General features: G+C 47.5%; 1 protein-coding gene across 8 annotated transcripts in view; it reads left to right on the top strand.

Annotated features, from left to right (window-relative positions):
• The window catches only part of LOC118221694 (inactive ubiquitin carboxyl-terminal hydrolase 54-like), a 93,033-nt gene that overhangs the window by 31,800 nt on the left and 37,536 nt on the right, over window positions 1-23,697 (top strand). For all 8 annotated transcript variants that reach the window (XM_035406995.1, XM_035406993.1, XM_035406989.1 and 5 more), the window contains 2 exons: window positions 2,210-3,109; window positions 17,545-17,637. In XM_035406995.1, the coding sequence (XP_035262886.1) occupies window positions 2,963-3,109; window positions 17,545-17,637 (240 nt within the window). In that variant the 5' untranslated portion in view covers window positions 2,210-2,962. The remainder of the gene's footprint in view (window positions 1-2,209; window positions 3,110-17,544; window positions 17,638-23,697) is intronic.

Below are 23,697 nucleotides of genomic sequence, written 5' to 3'. Positions count from 1 at the left end.
CATGCGCTCTGACAAGGCAGTGTGTGAGTGCTGGGAATAATCTGTGTCGGTCCTGCTCTCCCCACCTCCCACCCATCTCAATTTAGATCTCCCTGCGTTTAGTTCAGCTCCATTTAATTAAAAATGCTTCACTGGCACCACATACAAATATTGCCAAAGCATTAAGAAATTTGTTAGGTCCCTGTTACTCGTTTCTAGCCAGTGCTTCAACCTCACTCTCTCTCTCTCTCTCTCTCTCTCTCTCACACACACAATATTGTTTGCCTTATACAGGAACAAACAAATAATATTCACACACACACGCGCATGCACACACAATGACACACGCACGCACACACACTCTTGTTTTCCTTACGAATAAAGAAATTATATTCACGCACGCACGCACGCACACGCGCACACATACACTTGTTTGCTTTAAACAGGAACAAACAAATAACATTCACACACACACGCACGCACACACACACACACACTCACAGGCGCACATATGCTTAGTGGCCAGTTTATTACGTTCAGGCCACTCAATTTTACCTCTCTAGTACCGGGTAGGGTCCCCTTTTGCCACCAGGACAGCCTGACTTCCTCACGGCATGGATTCAACAAGGTGCTGGAAGCAGTCCTTAGGGATTTCGGTTCATGCTGACTCGATATTATCACACCGTTCCTGCGGACTTTTCAGCCACACATTAACGCTGCAGACTGTTCCACCTCATCCCCAAGGTGCTCTGTTGGATTGAAATCTGGGGACTGGGGAAATCTGGGGACTGAAAACACTTCACTCATTTTTGTGGAACCAGCTTGAGATGATGCATGCTTTGTGACATGGTGCATTATCCTGCGAGAAGTATCCATTTGAAAAAGGGTAGACTGGTCATAAATGGATGCACATGGTTAGCGAGAATCCTTAGGTAGGCTGTGGCATTGAAATGATGCTCAATTGGTATTCAGAAGCCTAATGTGTACCAAGAAAACACTCCCCACACCATTACATGGATCCATGGATTCATGCTGTTCATGTCAAATTCTTACCTAACCTTCTGCGTGTTGGAGCAGAAATCAAGAAACCGAATCTTGATTTCTGCTCCAACGTTTCTAATGCACTCACTGTAGCCTCATCGTCCTGTTCTTAGCTGTGAGGTGTGGAACCTGGCATGGTCTTCAGCTGCTGTAGCCCATCCACTTTAAGGTTCAATGCGTTGTGTATTCACAGATGGCCTTCTGCACACCGCTGTTGCACAAAGCTGTTATTCGAGCATTTGTAGCCTCTCTGTTAGCTTGAAGGAGTCTGCCCATTCTCATTAACAAGGTGTATTCTCCCACAGGTTTGCCCATCACTGGATGTTTTGTGTTTACTGGACCATTCTCTGTACACTGTAGTGTGTGAAAGTCCCTGGAGGGTAGCTGCTTCTCAGATGCTGAAAGCACGATGTCTGGCACCAACAGCCATACCACGGTCAAAGTTGCTTAGATCACACATCTTGCGTATTCTAATGTGTGGTCAAATTATATCTAAACAACTTCCCCATGTCTGTATGCTTTATACGGTACATTGAGGGTCAGCAGTACAATTTGCTGTTTGGTGGAGAAAGCTATTTGCGTTGACAAGCAACTGTGCCTTAAAGTGGCCGGTGAATGTACATTGTGTGTAGTATTGAGGTAGCCTATATTTTTCACGTTCCGTTTGTTGGTATTTTACACATCTATTTCACTTTGTACTCCAGCTTTGTTTGTTTTTTTTTTTACATTTTTTTGTACAAAATTATTTTCCTCTCTCCTTTCCTCCCTCTCTATTTCACGCTCACTCTCTCTCCCTCCCTCACTTTTTATCCCCCTCTCTCTCCCTCCCTCTTTCTCCCGTTGTGCCTCCTGTGGAGAGTTCCATTAAAGGTGCTGCCACAGGGCCTGTGGGAGAGATAAAGAGAGAGTGATAGAGAGGCGGAGAGAAAAAGAGAGAGAGAGAGAGAGAATGCGAGCGGGAGAAGGGGGGAGCTGTTGTGTGGGCCTGAATGAGGCTGAATGTGGGATTTCTGCAGCCAAGGTGCCCCTGTCAGGACCTCTCACTCATTCTCCGTGAGGGAGAGATGGACTCCTGGAGGAAGAGAGAAGAAACGGAGTAAACCAATCAAATGGCGGGGAGGGGGAGAGGGGGAGGGGTCAGCGACAGTTGATTTACCTTGCCTTTTCTTTTCTGCTCTTCTCCCTGCAGACCGGCGGACGAGTGAATATCGAAGGCGTCTCTCTCTCTCTCTTTCTCTCTCTCTCTCTCTCTCTCTCTCTCTCTCTCTGTCTCTCTCTCTCTCTTTCCCTCCCTCATTGTGGGACGTTCCGCCGGGGGAGGGTGCGCCGGAAGCCCAGCCCAGGACACAGACGGGACGCCCGACTCCGTTTCGGCAGAGTACTGGACACGCGCGGCTCGGCGGGGGAGGGGGTGTGAGAGGTCAGACCCGTATCGGACGGCACCGGGGGTGGGTGGGTGGGTGGGGGGTTGGGGGGTCTCTCGCTGACTGGCTGGCGGCGGACACGGGACACGGGACTAACGAGCGGCCCATGGGGGGGCAGGGCCACGTCGACGAGCTTTGGGAGCCCCGCCTCTCCTCTCCGCTGAAATCGCCGCCTCTCCTCCCGCTCCCTGACCGCGTCCGCTCTCCCGATTCCCGCCCCTTCGTCTCCAGCGGGGGGTGAGCGGCGCGCGGGACCGACCGAGGGACGACCGAGGTTACGACCGCAACTCGACCGCGCGCTCTTCCGGAGCCTCTGACTTTCCTTTCTCCTCTTTCTCTTTCTCTCCGCCTTTTTATTCCCCGCCTTCCGCCTCCCGGCTTCCGCAAGGATGAACCTCTCCCTTTTTCCCTGCCGAAGGACGGTCGCGTGGTGACCGCGGGGGGGAGGGGGGGTGGGAGAGAGGGGGAAGGCTGGAGGTCGCGGTCGCAGTCGTGGTCGTGAGACCGGATCCAGGACCATGTCGTGGAAGAGGAACTACTTTGCGTCCGGCAGCAGCGGTATGCAGGGGATCTTCACGCCGCGGAACATGACGTCCATCGCCCCCAGCAAGGGCCTCAGCAACGAGCCGGGACAGAACAGCTGCTTCCTCAACAGCGCGCTGCAGGTAGGGGCTCACCTGTGCACCCAGAGACCTGTACCTGTGCAGACAGGGCTCACCTGTGCACCCAGAGACATGTACCTGTGCAGACAGGACTCACCTGTGCACCCAGAGACCTGTACCTTCAGATACGACTCACCTGTGCACTTAGAGACCTATACCTGCAGATATGACTCACTTGTGCACTCAGACACATGTGCCTGCAGATACGACTCACCTGTGCACCCGGAGACATGTACCTGCAGATATGACTCACCTGTGCACCCAGAGACCTGTACCTGCAGATACGACTCACCTGTGCACCCGGAGACATGTACCTGCAGATATGACTCACCTGTGCACCCAGAGACCTGTACCTGCAGATACGACTCACCTGTGCACCCAGAGACATGTACCTGTGCAGACAGGGCTCGCCTGTGCACCCAGAGACATGTGACTGCAGATACGACTCACCTGTGCACTCAGGACTCACCTGTGCACTCAGAGACATGTACCTGTGCAGACAGGGCTCGCCTGTGCACCCAGAGACATGTGACTGCAGATACGACTCACCTGTGCACTCAGGACTCACCTGTGCACTCAGAGACATGTACCTGTGCAGACAGAGCTCACCTGTGCACCCAGAGACATGTACCTGTGCAGACAGGGCTCACCTGTGCACTCAGAGACCTGTACCTGTAGATATGACTCACCTGTGCACCCAGAGACATGCGACTGCAGATACGACTCACCTGTGCACTCAGACACATATACCTGCAGATATGACTCACCTGTGCACTTAAAGACCTATACCTGCAGATATGACTCACCTGTGCACTCAGACACATGTACCTGCAGGTAAGACTCACCTGTGCACCCAGGGACCTGTACCTGTAGATATGACTCACCTGTGCACCCAGAGAAATGTTCCTGCTGGTGTGACTCACACACACACACACACACACACACACACGTGCGTGCACACACACACACACGCACACAAACAGTCCCACACACACATGCAAACCCACTCTCACTTGCACACAAACAGTCACACGCACACACTCTCACACACAGACACTCGCACACAGACAGTCACACACACACATGCACACACACACACGTACACACGCTCACATATGCACACTCACGCACGCATACTCACACAAACATGCACTCTCGCACACACCCCGCACACACACACACACACAAATCCTTGCACATGCAGTTCACAGACACAGTAGGATCAGCAGGGCAGCTTGTTCAGGCAGTTAAACTGAACTAAAGTTCGCGTCCTCCCCGCGATGTTCAGTCCACCTCCGGTGAGAGAAACTCGCAGCCTGAGTGCAAACGCTCAGCTCGGCTCTGTTGAAAGAAGCCGCGGTCAGAGGGCGGCGTGTGAAAATGTGTTTAATCCCGCCGTTCAGCCCAACTCTCCCGCACCTCTCAGCAAGACGCGCTCGCCTGACTGGCTGTGCATTAGTAAGGTGTCCCACATACAGTGGATTAAAAGCGTTGGATGTGTACCCTCCACTTGCTGCGAAATGGGTCTCATCCAGAAAGAGAGATTTTAGACCAATGATATTTTAAGCGTGCGCTTTCGAAGAAGTCGTAATGCCATTGTGTAACTTCCTCTTTTCCCTTCTAGTTCGAAATGATGTTTATTAGCTTTCGATTTGCGCGTTCGTTTTTATTTGGATTGAAATTCACGAACACAAAGGACAGAAAGCTACAGTGCTCTTTACTGTGTCAGTGCCAAGTGTGTCCAGTTCCTCTTTTGGGGTTTTTGAATAAAATTTAGAAATAGGATTTTGTGGAACTCTGATTTTTACTGTTATCTCATTAAGTACAGATGTCAACCACTTTAAAATATGTTGTGAACACAGAAAAACCAGTAGGATGTAGTTGTGTTTAAATTTACAAATAAAAGCGCAACCGGTGCAGTTTTGTGGTGTCTTAGCAGCCCGGGCACCGTTTACACTTTCTTTACACCGTTGTATCGTCTGTGCAGTTTACGCATTTTTGCTTGTTAACGCTTTATTTTCGCCTGGCTTCGGTGAAAGTTGTGCCGTTTGCTCTGGCAGCCTGTGCCTGTGGTACCGGTGAGGGGAGTGACTCCAGCACCTGTTCCTACCTCTGGGCAGCCATTCCAGAGGAGGTGCTCCGCAGCCTCGGAGACAGGGGCAAACCCCTCCTCCTGTGGGGGGGCGGGAGGTTATGTGGACCTTCTGTTCTCTTCAGTTGTGGGCGTAGCGAATACACCATGCGTGTCCCCGCTATTATCATTAGCAGCCAATCAGCATTAACCTTGTTTAAGTAAGAAGGTCAATAGGGAGCTCGTTTATCTTTTACAGTGACGATGGCCAGGGCAAATGAGTTCATTAGAATGCAGGGGATCGCATGGCTCATCCGCTATGAAGGGATGATGAGGGACCAGACTGAGAGAAAGCCAGTTTGGGAGTTTGACCAGGACACCAGGCATTGATAGCCGTGCTCTTTTATTAATCTGTGGGGTCATTAAACACTACGCTGCGATTGAGTTCTGTTCCAAAAGGATCACTTCTTACAGTATGCAGCACAGTGTCTCCATCACTGCCTTTTGGTGTTGATTTTCACCTTTGACCTTTGACCTTTTGAAGGAAGCCCATCCCCAAAATGGAGCGCAGGAGTTAGAGGAGGCAGGGAGGTGTGACTAAAGACAAGAGGCCAAGAGGAGTTTCCTGAACTGAAGACAGCCGTGGGGCAGCGGGTCATAGGGCAGGGATATTTTAACAGTGCCCGTTGCTATGAACTGTCAAAGCAGTTCAACTCACATGTGGTGGCATTGCTATTGTACCCATATATTGTACCAAGCCGAGTTGCCTCTGCAAATATCCAGCTCAATAGATGGACGGCAAATTAAAACAAAAGTAGACTATGTAAGTCACTCAGAAGTGGAAAATCCTGGCTCAGTAAATAAAAGTCCCCAGTTTTTTATTTTTTGTAATTACCTGGACTTGTTAATCAGCACAATTCTTCAGCCAGGAGGTAGAACTAATTAGTGAAATCGGCTTGCAGCGTTCATGGGAGGAAGAAACACATGGCAGGACCTTTACTTTCTGACTACTGGACTTTCTACCTGACGTCACTCTTGATGAGTAAAACTAGTACCTAATTAATAAATAAAAAATTATTAATGCCATGGGACATAAAGCTTTGCTTTGACAGATTTTGAGCAGTGTTAGTGTCCTGAACACATTGAATGACTCAAGTGAAAGCAAGCTGCAACCTCCAGCCATTTCCCATCAGCCCTCAGTTTCTCCTGGCGTAGAGCTTGTGTAAGAGGGCTAGGCCCCGCCAGTCAGCCCCTCACCGTCTGCAGTGATTGGTTCACCAAGCGAAGGACCTGAGGCTGCTCGTACTCTTACTGGAAGTTCAGGCGTGATGTCACCTTCTTGTAGCTGAGTCACATCACTGACGCACTGTCCCTGAAAAATGTGGATGAATGTGTATAAGTGTCGCTCAGGAAACGCCATCTTAATCACCATAATATTTAAGGCACTGTTTAAGCATTTTTTTTTACTGAATTCCACGTTTGCCAGACAGTAGGGCAGGCATTTTTTTTAAAATGACAGAAAAATGATGCGTGCATTTTATTGTCCTTTGGAAGGCGCTGCACAGAGGCAGGTGGAAAAAGCTTTTCCTTTAGAAAGTTATTATTTTCTTGTATTTTTGGACCCAATTATTCTTATTTGTTTTCAAAATTTTCATGCCATATTTCAGCGGCTGTTCTTTTTGCTCCTACTCTTATTATTATTATTATTATTATTATTATTATTATTATTATTTACGAAGATGTATTGAAGCGTAGCAAAACTCTTGGTAAACAGCCTTTCATCCTTCACTGAATCCTCATTATCACAAAGGGAATTCTGGGTTCCCGAATGTTTTTTTTTTTGTCTTCATTAATTTTTCCTTCCCTTTGCCAGCCAGCACGTTCCGTTTTAGATTTTATGATAATTACAGCCATTAAAAAGACATTTTTTTCACCTTTTTTGGTCTCACAGGGCTTGGTTATGCAATCATTGCCGTTCGAAATACCTGGAAGGGAAATTTCAAATTTCGGTGGAAAGAAATTAATGAGGGGTGTCGGTATTCATTCAAACCTCAAAGTGCTTCATTAGTGCAATTATCTCGTTTGCTTTCAAATTGAAACTCTGAAGCAGTAGTGTAACTTTTTTGTTGTACAGAGGTGTGGGTTCCTGGAGAATGTAGAGAAGGCCTTTTGTGTTCTGTACTCAGGGATCACGCACTCACACAGCGAGCAATTCAGTCCGCAAGTCTTCGGTTCATTTTCTATGAAGCTGAGCGACGGCCAGTGACCAGAACGTCTGGGCAACTGAGAAACAAAAGTTGCCAGAGCATCGCTTCCCAACAGCCAATCAGAGTCCATTGCGTCATATTTTTCCAACAGATATGACTGTGTGGCTAATGCTCATGCCAGCTTTGGTAGGTAGAGACTAACGGTAGAGGGTCCAAGTACTCTAGGCATATACAGCACTGTACTTTTATATACAGCTACTCGGAATGACTCAGTCTTTGAAAACACACCAAAAAAAAACCCACTCAATTTGTGCACTTGTTTCAGATCAAGATTGCAAATAAATAGGTGAATTCTATAAAAAACATTATTTGTGAAAAGCGTCTTGTACATTTCCTCAGGGAGATTTTTCTTTGACTAGATTAAAGAGATTTATGTCTGCTCAAATGAACAATTGCACCATCTCTTTTATGGGCAATTATTAATGTAAAGGAACTCCCTTTGATGCTCATGTTTGGCAGAACTGTACTGGAGAGCAGTGAAAACATCAGGATACAAAGGAGCAAATCATGTTCTTTTTATTGGAAATAACATGAAACCATTATGTAAAGTAGCAATTGTAAAAAAATGTAGAAAAAAAGCAAAGGATCTTCTCTTACTGTACAAGGGTAATTCTTCCAAGGGGGAATGAATCATATTTCATATTACTTGTGTGAGCACAAATACCAGTAGGCAGTAGGCAGGTTACGTTTCTGGGAGGTGCATCTTTTTAAATTGAATGCTTACGAAAAGCTGAATCTGTGATGTTTTGACTGTCGGATCTGAACGTTATTAATGCCAGAAACAAACGGGGAAGGTTATCAATCATGACGTCTTCGTTCTTCACTTACCGTGAAAACTGCACTCATTTTGGCTCATTTGTTTTGCCTATTTTGTCCACTGTGTTTTTGCCTTTACTGACTCACTGGCTTAAAATGTACGTAACCTTGGTATTCGTCCACTAGCCTGAGCCTTTGTCCTCTACTGAACTAATGTTACAGTAGCAGCGGAGAATGGTTGTGCATGTAATTACGTTACACATAAATTAAAATGCATATGAGAATGTTGCATTTTGAGTGACGTGGAAATCGAAATGACCATGAAATTCCGATTTGTGTGTTTCGATGACAGTTGCATTGGCAGAGATCCGATTCCATTTCCATATGCAAACGTGGCCCAAAATGGATATGACAATATCCGATTCCATGTGGTTTTTTCTTTTTTCACGTTCATAATACACATCTGATCTGTGTCACATGTGAGCAAAAATTTGAATTGGGCCACTTTTACCTGGCGATGTAAGTGTAGCCTTATTCGGGAGTCTCGAACCCTGCTCTTGAGCTGCAGCAACTGCTAATTTTCATTGCTAAGCGATGACATAGTGAACTCGCCTCAACCCGGTTCCTTGGACATAGATCGGTCGCTGATTTTAGGGTGGAAACCAAAAACCAGCAGACGGTGATGTGGCCCTCAGTGGACCGCGGCTCACCACAGCTCTCGTTGGTTTGAAGGCACCTTCCTGCCCAGCCCGGTTTCCGTAAGCAGACTGCATCAGCTGCTTTTCCTTCCGGCGGGATTCTCAGTTAATTGGGCTTAATTGGTCCGTCGAGTGAACGCTGATCTTCATTCGATACCTGCATTAATCTGCTCCAATTCTTTGTGAAAGAAAACGTGCGGTGCGCGGCGAGGGCGTGGGGGAGGGGGAGGTGGGAGGGGCGCGTTTCTGTACCAGTCACAAGGTTGAAACATGAACTTCGTCGTATTCACGTTAATACTGGTCCCTTGATCAAATTTGGGACAGCTGTCTCAATTAAGCTTAATTAGTTGTTAAATTAATTTGTCTGGGCCCCTCTGACTGACTAATTACTCTCGATCAATAAAGATTAATTGCGTTCGGTATTACTAATTCATTTTGACGGGTTCAAATGTGGAAATGACCCCTTTACGTAGCTCTGCGGCATCTGCAGCTTTAGAAGAAGCTCAGTTCCCACATCACCAATAAAGATTTAAGAGTAGGTACTTCAGGGCTGTCAAGCCCAGATTACGATAAAATTAATAGCTCATCAACTCAAATTAATTGGAATGAAAACTCACATAAACAGTATGAACTGACGCACGCGCACACACACACACACACACACACACACACACACAAACTCGCTCAGGTACGAAGGCATGCATGGGCACGCTCGTATACGAGCACACATTTATACACACGGGCACATGCACACGTGCGCACAGTCACGCGTGTACACATGCCCACACATGCAAGCATACACAAATATTGTGCAGCTGAATGAAATGCGTACACTCTTTCCTAATTTTAGATAATCTTTGTAAAAGATTTTGCCGAACACCTTGCTTGAATCTGCTCAGGCCCCAGCATAACAAATAAAATAAAATAAATGAATAAAAATTGTAATAGTAAAACATTCTATGGCCAGAGTGTACTTATATAAACTCTGTTGGAGTTGAATTAACGCTGCACATTTTACTGTGCACCTGCCCCTCCAGACCCCATGGGTACCACATACCAAATATGTATGGACAGACAGGTCCTCTCTGCCCCCCCCCCACCCCTCCTGACATATCTTTTTACAATAAGTTCATGAAATGCTTTTGTATTTCATATTGTGACATACTCCATTTTTCTTAGGGGTCCCTGAGATGGGTGTGGATATCTCAAACATACAGACATACACACATAGATAGGGCATGGATGAACAAATTGAATGTGCCATCCATGCTTGTGGTGCTCTCTCTCTCTCTCTCTCTCTCTTGCTCTCTCTCTCTCTCTCTCTCTCTCCTGCTCTCACTCTCTCTCTCTCCCTCTCTCTCACTCTCTCTCTCCTGCTCTCACTCTCTCTCTCTCTCCCTCCCCCCCCTCTCTCTCTCTCTCTCTCTCTCTCTCTCTCTCCCTCCCTTATCGGGGCGTGTTAGTGGGGAACCGCTGGCTCCTCTGGCAGGCCTGGCTGTCTCCTGCCTCCATCATCACTCAGAGTTTATCTCCAACTAAATAAACCCAAACGCTGTGCTCACTGTGTTCCTCATTTCCCCATGACCGAGCGAGATGATGGAGCGGGCTCCCTGAAGTGGGAGCAAGCTGTCACACCTTCATTGGGAGAAGGGGGCGGGGGGGGGGGGGGCCTTTACCCCCCACAACCCTTCCGGCCCCGCCCCCCTCTCCGGGCTTTCTGTACCGTGCGCTGACCCAGGTTACGGTTTAGGGCCGGCCTCCTTCGGCGTCCCGGATTCATCCGCTCGGCCCGCACGCCCACGGCGTTCTGGCTAGCCCCGCCGCCGCGACGCTCGGAAGTTCACACCCGGATGTGAGATTCTCGGGCCCCGGGGATAGCGGGGGGGGGGGGGGGCAGGGGTTCCAGTCCTGGTGATTTTGACGGATCATGTCCTGTCACATCAGATGATTTTTCAGGGCTTCGGGACAATCGCTGCGCATTCTCTAAACCTCGAAGGGTGGAGGGGGTCTTTAAGAGATGTGTGTGTGTGGGTGTGTGTGACAGAAAATGAAATACTGTGTCTGTTTAAGAGTTTGTGTATGTGAGAGGGAAAAAAAAAAACTATACGTGTGTATGAATGTCCTGCATGTTCTGCACATACTTATTTTTAGTCCCTAGTGAACAGTTAATTTACCGTTCCATGCTTTTGACCGGGGCTGTAACTGTATATGCTGCAGTAAGTTTGAGAGAACACCAAAACTCTGCATCTGTGTAGTTTATACAGGCTGTTTGAAAGGGTTTAATGAACAGTCACTGAAGCGTACTGTAATTCGCATGTGCCGTGTAGGTCAGAATGGCTCTTTCTGTTAGTGTCCTGCACTTTAGATACCTGGCTTTTCATTGGTTTGTCAGGTTCCAGGCCACTGTCAGATCGCAAGGTTCGCTGTGTCCACCATGTGTTATTGTGATTATTTCTCTGACGTCACCGGGGCGATAGTGTTTTACTCTGATGGTCACTCCCGAGTGCAAATGTGGCACAGGAAGTCAATGTTCTGGTTTAGAAAATACATTTTCAGGGGTCCCACAGCATACAGTATATGAGCTGAAAGTTCTTCTATAGGAGATAATTCAGGGGTCCGATAATGTAAAGTACGGAGATTTTAATAGATATGAAGCAAATGGATATTCAGGTACAGAAAGAACCAAATAGATTGGTTTTATCTGTGGTGCATTGCTGCTGACCAGAGGTAACCAGCCAATAAGAACGGCGTTTCAGAAAGCTCACACTGCAGAGCGGTGGTTCCCAACCGGTCTTGGGGAATCCCCGGTTTGCTGGTTTCTGTTCCAACCAGAGTTGAAATTTCAGAATTTTAAGTTATGTTTTATGTTTTCAGGTGCTTTTCGTCTTTGGAGGAATTTATCCTCCTAAGCCATGTTTTGTGTGCATGGCATGAAGAATAAAAAAAACATCCTATGTTCACATTGCAAGCAACTGCATAAAAAAGAGGGAAACACATTTTTAAACTGGTCAAATTAGGTGAATCAATGCGCTCTTAATTAGGTTGTTAAATATGTGTGTATAATATGTTTAATCTTTTCCTTAAACTTATTAATGCAATGTTTTGGCTTTTTATCAGTTGCTTTGTCTTTGAATTCTTCATTATCTACCAAATTGTTAGTTTTAGTGGACATGTGTCCATACTTTCACCAAATAATAGCCTATTGATTCACCTCGGTCTTTAAATCTGTTAAATAATTTGGTTACCGCTTTTTATGTAATTGTTTGCAATATAAAATAATAATCGCAACATGAACGTGTTATTACATGAGAACTGTTATTCCTCATGGAATGTGTAGGTATTTCTGACGTAACGTGACTTAAGAGGGTAAATATTCCCTCTAGACAAGAAAAGAACCTAATTAAGAAAAATTAACTGCTCGTTAGAATTCTGGGATTGCGACTGTGTTCGGAATGAAAAGTAGCATCCACTGGGGGTCAGCAGCACTGAGACTGGGGACCACTGCTGTGGATGATTGTCGAGCACGGCCACAACAAGTGAATGGTCCATCTCTTTCGTTTTATGCGGAAAGCTGAAAAATCTGTAAGGAATCTGAGGAATCAAACTTGCCGTGGTTTGAAACACTCAAGTACCAAAGGAATGTGAGCACCACATAACACAGCAATGCCGTTAACATCACAAGAAAGCTGTTCTCAGTTTCAGTTACTATTTCCGTGTAGTCAATTGCAGGCAGTGATTCAAAGCTGGAACATTGTGAGGCGGTGCACTGGTAAATAATGTAGACCAGAAGTGCACAGCTCCGGTCCTGGAGGGGTAGTCTGCGTGCTGGTTTTTGTTCCAACCGATTACCTTAGTTTTAGTTTTCTGACAGCTCTATAAACTATGCTGGTTCACTCCTGTACTTGAGCCCGGTAAATTTTTTAGGATTCACTCGCAGTCTGTTGCTTTACTGTAGCTGGTGCTTATACGAATTTCAGATCAAGATATCCATCCATCCATCCTTTATCTATACCCGCTTATCCTTGGCAGGGTCGTGGAGAGTGTTAGAGCCAATCCCAAGATGCATTGGGCAGGAGGCAGGAATATACCCAGGACAGGCCGCCAACCTATCGCAATGCATACACACCATTCACTCACCATTCACTCTCACACTCATACCTACGGGTCATTTAGAGTCTCCACTTAGCCTACCTGCATGTCTTTGGATTGTGGGAGGAAACCGGAGTACCCGGAGGAGACCCAAGGGGACACAGGGAGGACATGCAAACTCCACTAAATTAATAATAAGAGCAGAAGTTGGCACAACATCCTGAAACGGATCAGCCCTTGTTCTGAACTCCCGATGTGGACTCTAAACCACGCTAACCACGCTGTAACAGGCATGTAACTACCCAGGCACCGTACGACCTCCAGGACCACGAGGGCCATGATTTGAGTGACAGGGCTCTACGGAGTGCTGGATAATGCTTTGATGACAAACTGCATAGTGTTAGCCAGGCTTGGCAGATAAAAATTTTCCTATACCATAGGAGGCAAGATAGCTTGGTTTGAAACAACAGTTTTGCAGAGGTGAGTGCAATGAGTATTGAAATCTCTTCTAGCATTGAAAATATCTTTCGGACTCACCATGTTAACAGAGTGCATGGTTATTATCATCCATGATTGCCGGTTGTACCAATGTGGGGAGATCAGTAGCAAAGTAGGCTTCAGGGGGAGGGGTTGGCCCAGAGTCTTTGGGGTGGGTGTATGAAATGACCGAACCAGCCAATTAAATCTATTATCAGAAATCTGCTGCCACCAATCTGATTGGAGGAAACCTAGGCCATAAAAAAATCAAGACATTTTTTTCAGGTGCTCCGCCAGAGTTCGAGCCTCTGGAAACGAGGCGAACCGAAGGGCAGCCGGTACTTTTCCGCTGACTCGGTAAAACGCGGCCTGCCGCTAGCGCTTCCTCCGGACGGACCTGCCCGCTAAACGGATCGCCCCGCGCGCGGCTAATCCCATCGCAGCTAATTAAATCCGTCTCTCGAGTCGCGCTGACGGCGGGCGGCGGCCGTCAGCGCGCGCGGTTCGCGTCCCTTCGGGGTGGGGGGGGGGGGGTGGGGGGGAGGCGCGGCGCTGCCTGCTGGTCAGCGCCCGCCGTGCCAACCGCAGCGCCCCACGCCGCCCGCCGCGGGCAGATTTCGCTCCATTTGCTGTTCGGCGGGGAGGCGATTCATCACAAATAATGAAGGAAGTATTAATAATAAAAAAAAGCAGACGCCAGCGCCTGCATGCAAGCTGTCACCTCCTCGCCCGCCGCCTCCTCGCCCTCCTCGTCCGCCTCCTCCTCCCGCCGCGTTCACGGCCTCGTCGACACATGCTGTTAATTGCTGTTTATTCGGTCTTGCGGGGCTGCGGGACGGCGCGGAAGGAGGCGCGGGGAGGGAAATGCTGGCGCGTGTTGTGCGAGGTCTGGCTGGTCATGGAGAACAGAGGCTTTCTTCTGCGTGGGCTGTTTTATTCTGTCGTAATAGTATTGTGTGCAGTTATTAATGTGATCCTGCTTACATACCAGATTTTTCATTGGGATGATGAACATTGGGTTTGACTGAATTAGCCTTAAAATGTAGTTAAATGTAAAAGGCACATAGGAGCACGAGAAACGTACAGGCGCACACACACACACACACACACACACACACGTGCACACTCACACACACACACGCGCGCACGCTCGCACACACATGCACACTCATACATGCCCACCCATACACACACACGCTCACACACACACTCGTACACACTCAAATGCTCTCGAGCACACACACGCATGCACACTCAGACACACACACACACACACACATGCACACACACACTTGCACATTCAGACGCGCACACACACACACACACACACACAGACACACACTGGTATACACATACAATATTCAGGTACTTCAGGAAATTCAGGAAATGGCCCTATGGATATAGCAAAGCCACCACGAACAGTTGTAACAGACCACTTATGGAGCATCTGCATCCATCTGCTGCAGAGGAGGTGCCAGTTCTGCATTGTGCTATATGGCGCATCTCTGTCCGGTAAAACTGTTCTGCTGTGACTTCCAGCAATTAGTGGCCTCCCGAGTGTGGTGTGGTGACAACTGTGTATCGGCCATTATCGGCTGTGTCCCTGTAGGGAGTGAGTCAAGATTACAGGGCCATCTTTGTTGCTCACCACCATCACCCCCCTTCCCCCCTTCCCCCCTTCCCCCCTTCTCCCCTTCTCAGGAGTTAATCCACTCCACTGCCTGTATGACATCACCGTGCTGCCATTGCTGCATCATCGTTTAATTCACGAGTGTCAAAGCTAGAGCTCCGCCCATTTTTACAGAGATCATACCCGCTCTCCTCCTGGTGAGTGGGCACGCGTGATGACATACGAACGACCGGGTTGCCATTTAAAAATTAATAACTTGAGATCAAAGACACGGTGGGACTCTGTAGCCTCTGTAGCGGGGAGGCGGGTACGCGCGGGTTTTCGCGGTTTCGATCCGCAGGAAAGAAAGCGAGCCGCGTTGACAAATGGGAGAGGGAATCGGGGAAGAGTCGACACTGTGAGAAGGGGTTGGGGCGGGGGGGGGGGGGGGATGTGGGGGGTGTGGGGGGGCGGGGGCGGGACAAAGTGATGAAATAATTCGATAGCACTTAGAGCGGGGGTTTTGTGGCCGGGTTCCAGGGTTGCGGACTCCGGGAGTTTCAGCTTAGTCGGGAGATATCGAGGCTCGCTGGGGGCTTTTCTCTTCTTCGATCGCGCTGAGAAGGCGGACGCCGCGTTCGGGGGGGAGACTGCGAAAGGCTGCGGAAGGAGGAGAGCGCGTCGCGTCGCCGCCGCCGCCGCCGGAACGCCGTTTGGGAAAGACCGCGCCCCGGTCCCGCGCGGGGATGAACCTGGTCGAAGACGGGCTCCCGTCAGAAATGGCTCTTCCGTGTCATTCGGACGGCAGGGCAACGCGTGATCTCAGTGCTGCAGAGGCGTGAGGACTGATCTATTATTCATATGCAAAACTTAAATGTGCAGGGTAAGCTATGCATATTTTTTTATTTTGCGGGCCTAACTTATCGAATGTTACGCAGTACTCGGTGAGAAATGCATCGTTTGAGGGTGAATGCTGATGTCTCTCCTTGTTAATTTGACTTTATTGCTGTGTTCTTCATTTTGAGGAATAATGAGCTAAAACTTTCTTGGGGTTTTATGTTGCTGCTTCTGTCTCTTTTGCCTCGTGGAGATGGTCGTGTTGTACTGTATGCAGAAACTGTGAACCCTGATGTGCCTCACGCGGAGAAACTTTTGCTTTGGTGTATGAATAATATGCGTGTGCATCTGTTCTTATCGTCTGTGCGTGCCCCCCTGTGTAGAAAGGTCCATAGGCGCGTTCTTATTTGGATATCTCAGGATCTGAAACGATGTGAATGCACTCTGATGTTTATTCCTTTAATGCAGGGGTGCCCGATCTTATCCGAAAAGGGCCGGTGTGGGTGCAGGTTTTTGTTTTAGCCCGGCACTAAGACACCCGATTCTGCTTATCAAGGTCTCGATTGATAACCATAATTAGTTAATTAGTTGAATCAGGTGGCATAGCGTTGGGATAAAACAAAAACCTGCACCGGCACCAGCCCTTTTTGGATAAGATTAGACACCTCTCCTGTAATGGCCATTGCCAGCTGTTCAGTCAGTGTGTCAGAAGTCTCTTCTGACCTTTGTGGTATTTTCCCAGGTTTCCTTGGCTTGGTCTCAATTCATTCACAACCGTTTTGTGTATGTGACCTGCTACGAGGCTTTCATTATTTCATAATCACAGACCAGCTAGGGACTCGCTACACACGCAGTGCTAAAATTGCGCTTGTAACTGATCAAATTATCACACTCGAGCGTAGGTTTGAGAACGTGGCTGTCCCAGCCTTTTAAGGCTTGTCGTATTAAAGCTGCGTGAAACTTTTATTTTGGTCTCGCAGCAAGGTGCTTGCTGAGCCCTGCTCCTGAAACGTGCTAGGAGATTAGGGGGGGAATGAGGACCAGGCTGAGCAGCGTAGAACAGGCAGAGCAGAGCACCGGTGATACATATCGAGAGGATGGACTGGAAAGCTGCAGCGTACTGTAACCTGGCAGCGGGAGCTAGCCGTGAGCTGGCTGGGAAGCACTGGGCAGTATTTTTATGGTGTAACATCAAAAGGAAATCCGAAACCCGTCGGGGTGTTGCGCTCGCCTGCTGCGCAGAGCGAGGCAGCAGTTGTCCGGTGCAGGGCCTCTGGGACTGTAGTTTTTGCGGTACACACCGGTACGGTCGTTTTGATATTTTTGTAGTTTTCTTTCATTTGCGCTTTGAAAGACGTAACGAGCTATAGACTGGAGTGACGTTTCGCACACGATGCAGATCTCAAAACAGCGCACTCCAGTCAGAATGCGTTAAGGAGGATCAGCAGGCAGCTTCATGCCTTGCGTGGTATAGGAGGTTTCATTTTCCCCATATTTTCTGATTTTTGCTTAATTTCAGAAGCAGCTGAGCGCAAACGATTTCGCACATTTTTTTATTGTGTAAAACTTAACTACATTTATGCTTATTTAACCTTTGTCTTTAAGTTAATAAATATATTCCTTTACCTCCACAGGTCCTGTGGCACCTGGATATCTTTCGTAGGAGTTTTCGTCAGCTGACCACACACAAGTGCATGGAGGACTCCTGTATCTTCTGTGCTCTCAAGGTACTACTGGCCCCAGGCCCTATGGAGTGACTGCTCTCGAGGGCAGATGGCATTGGACCGGTTGGGCTGTGTGGCAGAGTTCTCTACCATGAGTTGGCACGAGTGTGTTCTTCAATGTGACCACTCCCTCAAGAACAAGAGTCAAATTGATTCAAGTGGGCAACTACCCTCCTCAATATTTGAAGCATTTTCTCCCCAGTGGTTAAACTGCAATGCTTGGCTGCAAAAAGAACTTGAAACCCCGCCCATCCCAAAGTCCTAATAGAAGCCAGTGTGGAAATATAAATTTAATACATTTTTTACACAAGAAATTATGATTTAATTAGTTAATTCCATCCCTTCTAATGGCTCCCCTTGATCTGTGTTTTTTTTTTTTTTTTTAATTGTTGCACTAGTATAAATTTGGCTTAATTTCAGTGGATGCAATGTGGCTTGTCATATTACCATAAATTACCATACGACTATATAAGGAAGCTCCCCTTCCTGGCTGCCTGGCACCTAAAGCATCCATGGCAGGTGTAATGCTGTGTCGTTTGTTTCCAATTACATCCTTGACAACAGATCTCACCATTGATCTATCTATCTAGATCTAGCTATTGATCTATCTCCCTCTCTCTGGCTAGCTAGTGATCTATCTCTTTCACTGGCAAGCTAACTAGCGATCTATATTTTTTGCTAGCTAAATTTGCTACCGATCTATTTATCTACACATCTCTCTCGCTAGCTAGCCAGTTGGTGATCTATCTGTCTCCCTCGCTAGCTGGCTAGTGGTCTGTCTCTGCTGAGATTAATTTTAAAGCAAAGTAAACCTGAAATTGTAAAAGATATAAAGAGCAGAGGTTTGCAGCATTCCCTTTATGATAATACATGACCATAAATAAACCCACTCTGCTGTGGTGGAATGAGAAACGCTACCAATAATCCTGCCATTGGGGGAAAAGTATTTAATTTCCGGTGCTGGCCAGTATAAGAGAGTGCCTATTCAAGACTTTTACATTTGCGAATTTCAGGTGGAGGTGTTTTTTCATGCCGGGTGCTGGTTATATTTACTGAATCAGGACATTAACAGACTCCCTGTAAAATAGTGTGCCACTCTTTGTGAGACTGGATAGAGGCTGTGAGTGGTTGACCAATTGAATGATGTGAAGGAGGGGAGGCAGGAGTATTTAAATTCCTATTCCTTTTTTATTCCTGTGTTATTTATTTTGTTCAATATTGAAAAGTTCCATACGAAACACATGCATTAAAATAGAAAGATAAAACATTTTTAATTATCTCTCTACTTAATGTTTTATTTGAAGCATTTCATATATTTCGTGTGTTGTTGGTGGTTGTGTTTGGGACCATATCTGACCATACGATCTCCCATTTGAACATTAATGATAAAGGCTACAGAATAAAAACATATGTGTAAAGGTCATTGACTGTGACTAGTATTGATTTAAATAAATAACCGCATTCCCAGTGAGTTCTTGCCGAGGTGGTCTCAAGGGCCTGCTGAGGGAACAATCCCCCTCCATTTTACGCTTGGACTCTTCCATCTCTGTCACCATAAACAATGCGTTGTCATGACAAGATATTTGTTTTCCCTTCAAAATGCGCTCTTCTAAATCAGAAATTTGTGCTACGCTCTCGTACTGGAAAGCACTGGAAAAGAGGCTTACGTTCATCTATATTTTTGAAAGAACTAAACGTCGTTTCGTTTGCTTTCGTCGTCTGTTTGTTTTCGTTTCGGCCTGTTACAGACAATAGCTATGCGGAAAGACGGGAGTCGGCGTGAGCTTCGCCGCCCGCGTTAGTGATGTCACCGCTCTGGTGCGAGCGCTCCTCGCGCGCAGACTGACATTAGCGTCGCTCCGTAAAGCCGGCCCTTGGATTAAAGACGCTGCCTGCGGTTTTATCCGTCGCTTGATATGCACGTTATTGATTTTTAATGATAACTAGCGCAGTCAGTGCTGGGAGGAACTTGATGTCCTGTGTGTGCATCTTTTTTTTTTTTGCCCCAGGAAATGCAGTGGAAATGTTTATTTTGCTTATAAATAATGTATTCTGGCTTGTTCAGATTGTTCTTTTTGGTTTCTCTAAAGTCGCACGCACTAAATTAGCATAGTGTTTTGCTGTACGGGGATTACGTATCCTCGTACTGTGGACTTCTCCTGCCAAAATGAAAGCAGGATTTGAGGCAGCAATGGATGATGGGCGTTCTGTAAACCCACAAAAGCCATCTTTTCTTCTTCATGCCAGTATTTCTCTTTATAATCACATTAGACATGACTCCACATTTGACATCGTCTTTGTGGTTATTTTCAGTTTCTGTGGTTGTACATTACAGTTCCTTCCGATATCTTGTTTGAAATGTGCTGGAACTATGATATAGTTTCAGCTGTGATATGGCTTCACTTTTCACACAGAAAAACCTTTTGTTTTTCCAGAAAGTTGTTAAGGAACTCAAATAATTGTTCCATCACAATCTGCTATAGCACTTTCACCCAGAAGCAGAAGCTTGAGGACTTGTTGGCCACACACTATGGTTACAGGCTGACCACATAAGTAACGTGCTTAGCTTTGCCTCCGCTAACAGTATTGTTACAGTAACGTACAGTATTGACCAAAACTGAGCATCCTTGATTCCTTAAATGGCTGATTCTCCTGAAATATATGACACTGCATAAGCAGACCGACGGTGTTCATGTCTGTTAACCTCAACCATCAGTTTCGTGTGAAATAGTTATTGGAAACTATCTTACCTCTTAATTTAGCCCAAACCGGTGTTTTGTGAATTTTTCACAACACCAGCCCCCCACCTACGGATTTATGGGCATTGGGAGGTCGGGGTTTAAGCTGCTATTTAAACAGTGCGGTGCAGAAATTTTGTGCAGTGCCACCACATTGCGATAAATGACATAGCAAATCACGCAGCGAAGCAGCAAGCCGATTATGCTGGCAGCGCGTCTAGCCCCCTCAGATGAGGATATATTTAGCGTGGCGTGTTACGGTCTGTTACGAGCGTGTTATGAGCGTGTGAACGCTCCGGCGGCCGAATCTAACCAGACGTTCCCGAGCGGCCCGGAGCCGATAGCCAGGAGCGAGCGAGAGCGAGAGGGAGAGGGAGAGGCGCGATGTTCAGCCCCGGCGGATGCGGCGGGACTGGCAGTGCCGCCATCGCTGGGCGACAGCTCCGGATGCGGCCGTCTCCGAGAGCGGCGGGAGGTCTCGGCGACGGCGTGCGCTGCGGAGGGAGATCGCCCGGGAGGGACGGGGGTGGCTGCGCCTCGCGTTAACCTCAAGTCAAGACGCATACGTGTTATTTTCTTCAAGGCTGACTTTTGTCTATTTTGAAGCCTCGCACATTTCTTCACAAGTCTGTACACCCAGAGTGTAACTGTTATGGGCCAATCAGCCGCGAGCTGGTCTGGTTTGGAACAGCTGAAAAGTAGAAGTGGGGTTCCTGAGTCCAAAAGAAGTCTAACACAGCTGCACTGGGTCCTGTACCTTTGATTTTGTCGGTTCTGTCTCGGGGCGACGTCATTCGCTGACAGTCACTGCTAATACACAGTGGTTACTTTTGGCTTCATCGCCAATGTTACGGTGGTTTTCTGCCAATTCGGGTTACCACTGTATTACAGTAGGTCCTCCTCCCAAAAATAACATCTCAGGTGCCCACAGGCTAGCAGCTGATGTTCATCAGGGATATGGCTGTTATGCTGATGTTCGTCAGGGATGTGGCTGTTATGCTGATGTTCGTCAGGGATAGGGCTGTTATGCTGATGTTCGTCAGGGATATGGCTGTTATGCTGATGTTCGTCAGGGATGTGGCTCTTCTCCTATTAGCAGCGCTAGCTCTCCTATAGCTCTCCTATAGCGTAGCCTGTAGTGTGGCCGATAGAGAGGAGCTTGCAGGTGTACGCATCAGAGGAGCGAGCGTGCTGCAGTGCTCCTGGTGAGGAGGTGCGGATGGCACAGGGGTGACTCCAGAGGCGGAGAGTTCCCAAAACGCTCCTTAAAAATGAGAACCTACTCTTCTAAGGTGCATGCTGCTTCACTCGAGCAGGGAACATACGTGCGTGCGTCTGCGTGCGTGTGCGTGCGTCTGCGTGCGTCTGCGTCTGCGCGCGCGTGCGTGTGTGTTCTCCTGTGTGTCCCTGTGTGTGTTTATGTTTGGCCGGCTGTGGGGGTGAATAATATGTATACTTCTGCTGAATAAAATGGAGACTGTAACAAGTAAAAGACTCCTTAATCATCAGTGTCTGCTCTAATCTCTGTCATTAAGATGCAGCTGCTGGGACAAAGCTGCTCTGTCTGCTCTTGCTGGTGTGACAAGCGGAAGCCTTCCCTTGTGCCTTAGCCACCTTAGCCACGGCTACCCTCCCTTCGAATACCCAGCGTCTTCATATATATATAGGGCTGTCAGTCAGAAAGGCTGGTTCATTACTTTAGGTGTTGCTTTCCATGTGAACTGGACTTCATTGTTTCGCAGAAGTCATTTAAGTGCTGAACACACCGACATTGAATATGGAACCAGAAGAGTCTGATGGCAGTTACGTGGCTTGGTTTTATTAAAATTTGAAACGGTGACTAAATAAAATGTCCTCACTTTCAATTAGCCTGCTATCAGTGTCGAACGAATGCTAATCTTATAATGGTAGCATAAACTCGGTTATACTGGTGCCCTCATATAAAAAGTTGCGCTTGCAATGCAAACAGCAGGCTGTGATGTTTTCTACATCTAATTTCAGTCCGAGCCATCATTAAAGGCGACTGGCAAGCTATCGACTGTCAGCGACACCAAACGTTGATGCTTCCTCGGTTCTTTTTTGCCTATATTGGTCCGTGCTCAACAAATCTTTTTTAATATTCATAAAATATAACAGGCCTGTCAGAAATGGTTTATTATACTGATACATGAGTTGAGAAATTGCTGTAATTAACCAACTAATATATTAGCTGATGCCAATTATAATTATTGTAGCCCTGCACTTGTGTGTGTGTGTATGTACGTGTGTGTGCGCGTGTGTGTGTGTATATATATATACATGTATACACACACACACACACACACACAAGTAAATATAATTTATGTGTGTATAAATGATAAATGATATCTATTATCGATAAATCTGTGCGGTAGTGTGGGGACTAATGCTGTCACCTTAAGGTAGGCTGATATATATTGCGCTGCATGTGGAGCTGATTGTCGTTCTCCTTACGGGACTTGACGGTGGAGTGATTTTCACTTTACGCAGCAAGCACATGGTTGTGCAATATTTTTAAGTGTATCTCTCCCTGCCCCCTCCTCTCTCTCTCTCTATATCTCTCTCGATAAGCGCTGAATGGAATTCCTTTCTGTCCGCAAAGCGCATATATCACTGGCAGCTGTACTATAATTTCAATCAGACCGCCCTGCCAATATGTCTAACTCTGAGCAAAAGGAGAGAGAGGAGGGAAAGAGGAGGAGGAGAGAGGGAGGGAAAGAGGAGGAGGAGAGAGGGAGGGAGAAAGGGGGGAATGAGGGAGAGAGGAGAGAGAGAGGAGAGAAAGGGGGAGAGAGGGGGGAGAGGGGTTGAGAGGAAGGGAGAGAGGGGGTGAGAGGGAGAGAGGAAAGAGAGGAGAGAAAGGCGGGGAGAGGGAGGGAGAGAAGGGGTGAGAGGGAGAGAGGAAAGAGAGAGGAGAGAAGGGGAGAGAGGGGAGAGAGGGGGGAGAGAGGTTGAGAGGGAGAGAGAGAAGGGGTGAGAGGGAGAGAGGAAAGAGAGAGGAGAGAAGGGGAGAGAGGGGAGAGAGGGGGGAGAGAGGTTGAGAGGGAGAGAGAGAAGGGGTGAGAGGGAGAGAGGAAAGAGAGAGGAGAGAAAGGGGGGAGAAAGGGGGGGAAAGGGGTTGAGAAGGAGAGAGGAAAGAGAGAGGAGAGAAAGGGGGAGAGAGGGTGGAGAGGGGTTGAGAGGGAGGGAGAGAAGGGGTGAGAGGGAGAGAGGAAAGAGAGAGGAGAGAAAGGGGGAGAGAGGGTGGAGAGGGGTTGAGAGGGAGGGAGAGAAGGGGTGAGAGGGAGAGAGGAGAGAGAGAGGAGAG

Source organism: Anguilla anguilla, chromosome 2 (genome assembly GCF_013347855.1).
Source record: "Anguilla anguilla isolate fAngAng1 chromosome 2, fAngAng1.pri, whole genome shotgun sequence".
In the NCBI taxonomy this organism is placed as follows: Eukaryota; Metazoa; Chordata; class Actinopteri; order Anguilliformes; family Anguillidae; genus Anguilla; species Anguilla anguilla.
The sequence above is the reverse complement of the archived record's forward strand: the minus strand, read 5'-3'. Positions and strand labels throughout refer to the sequence as shown.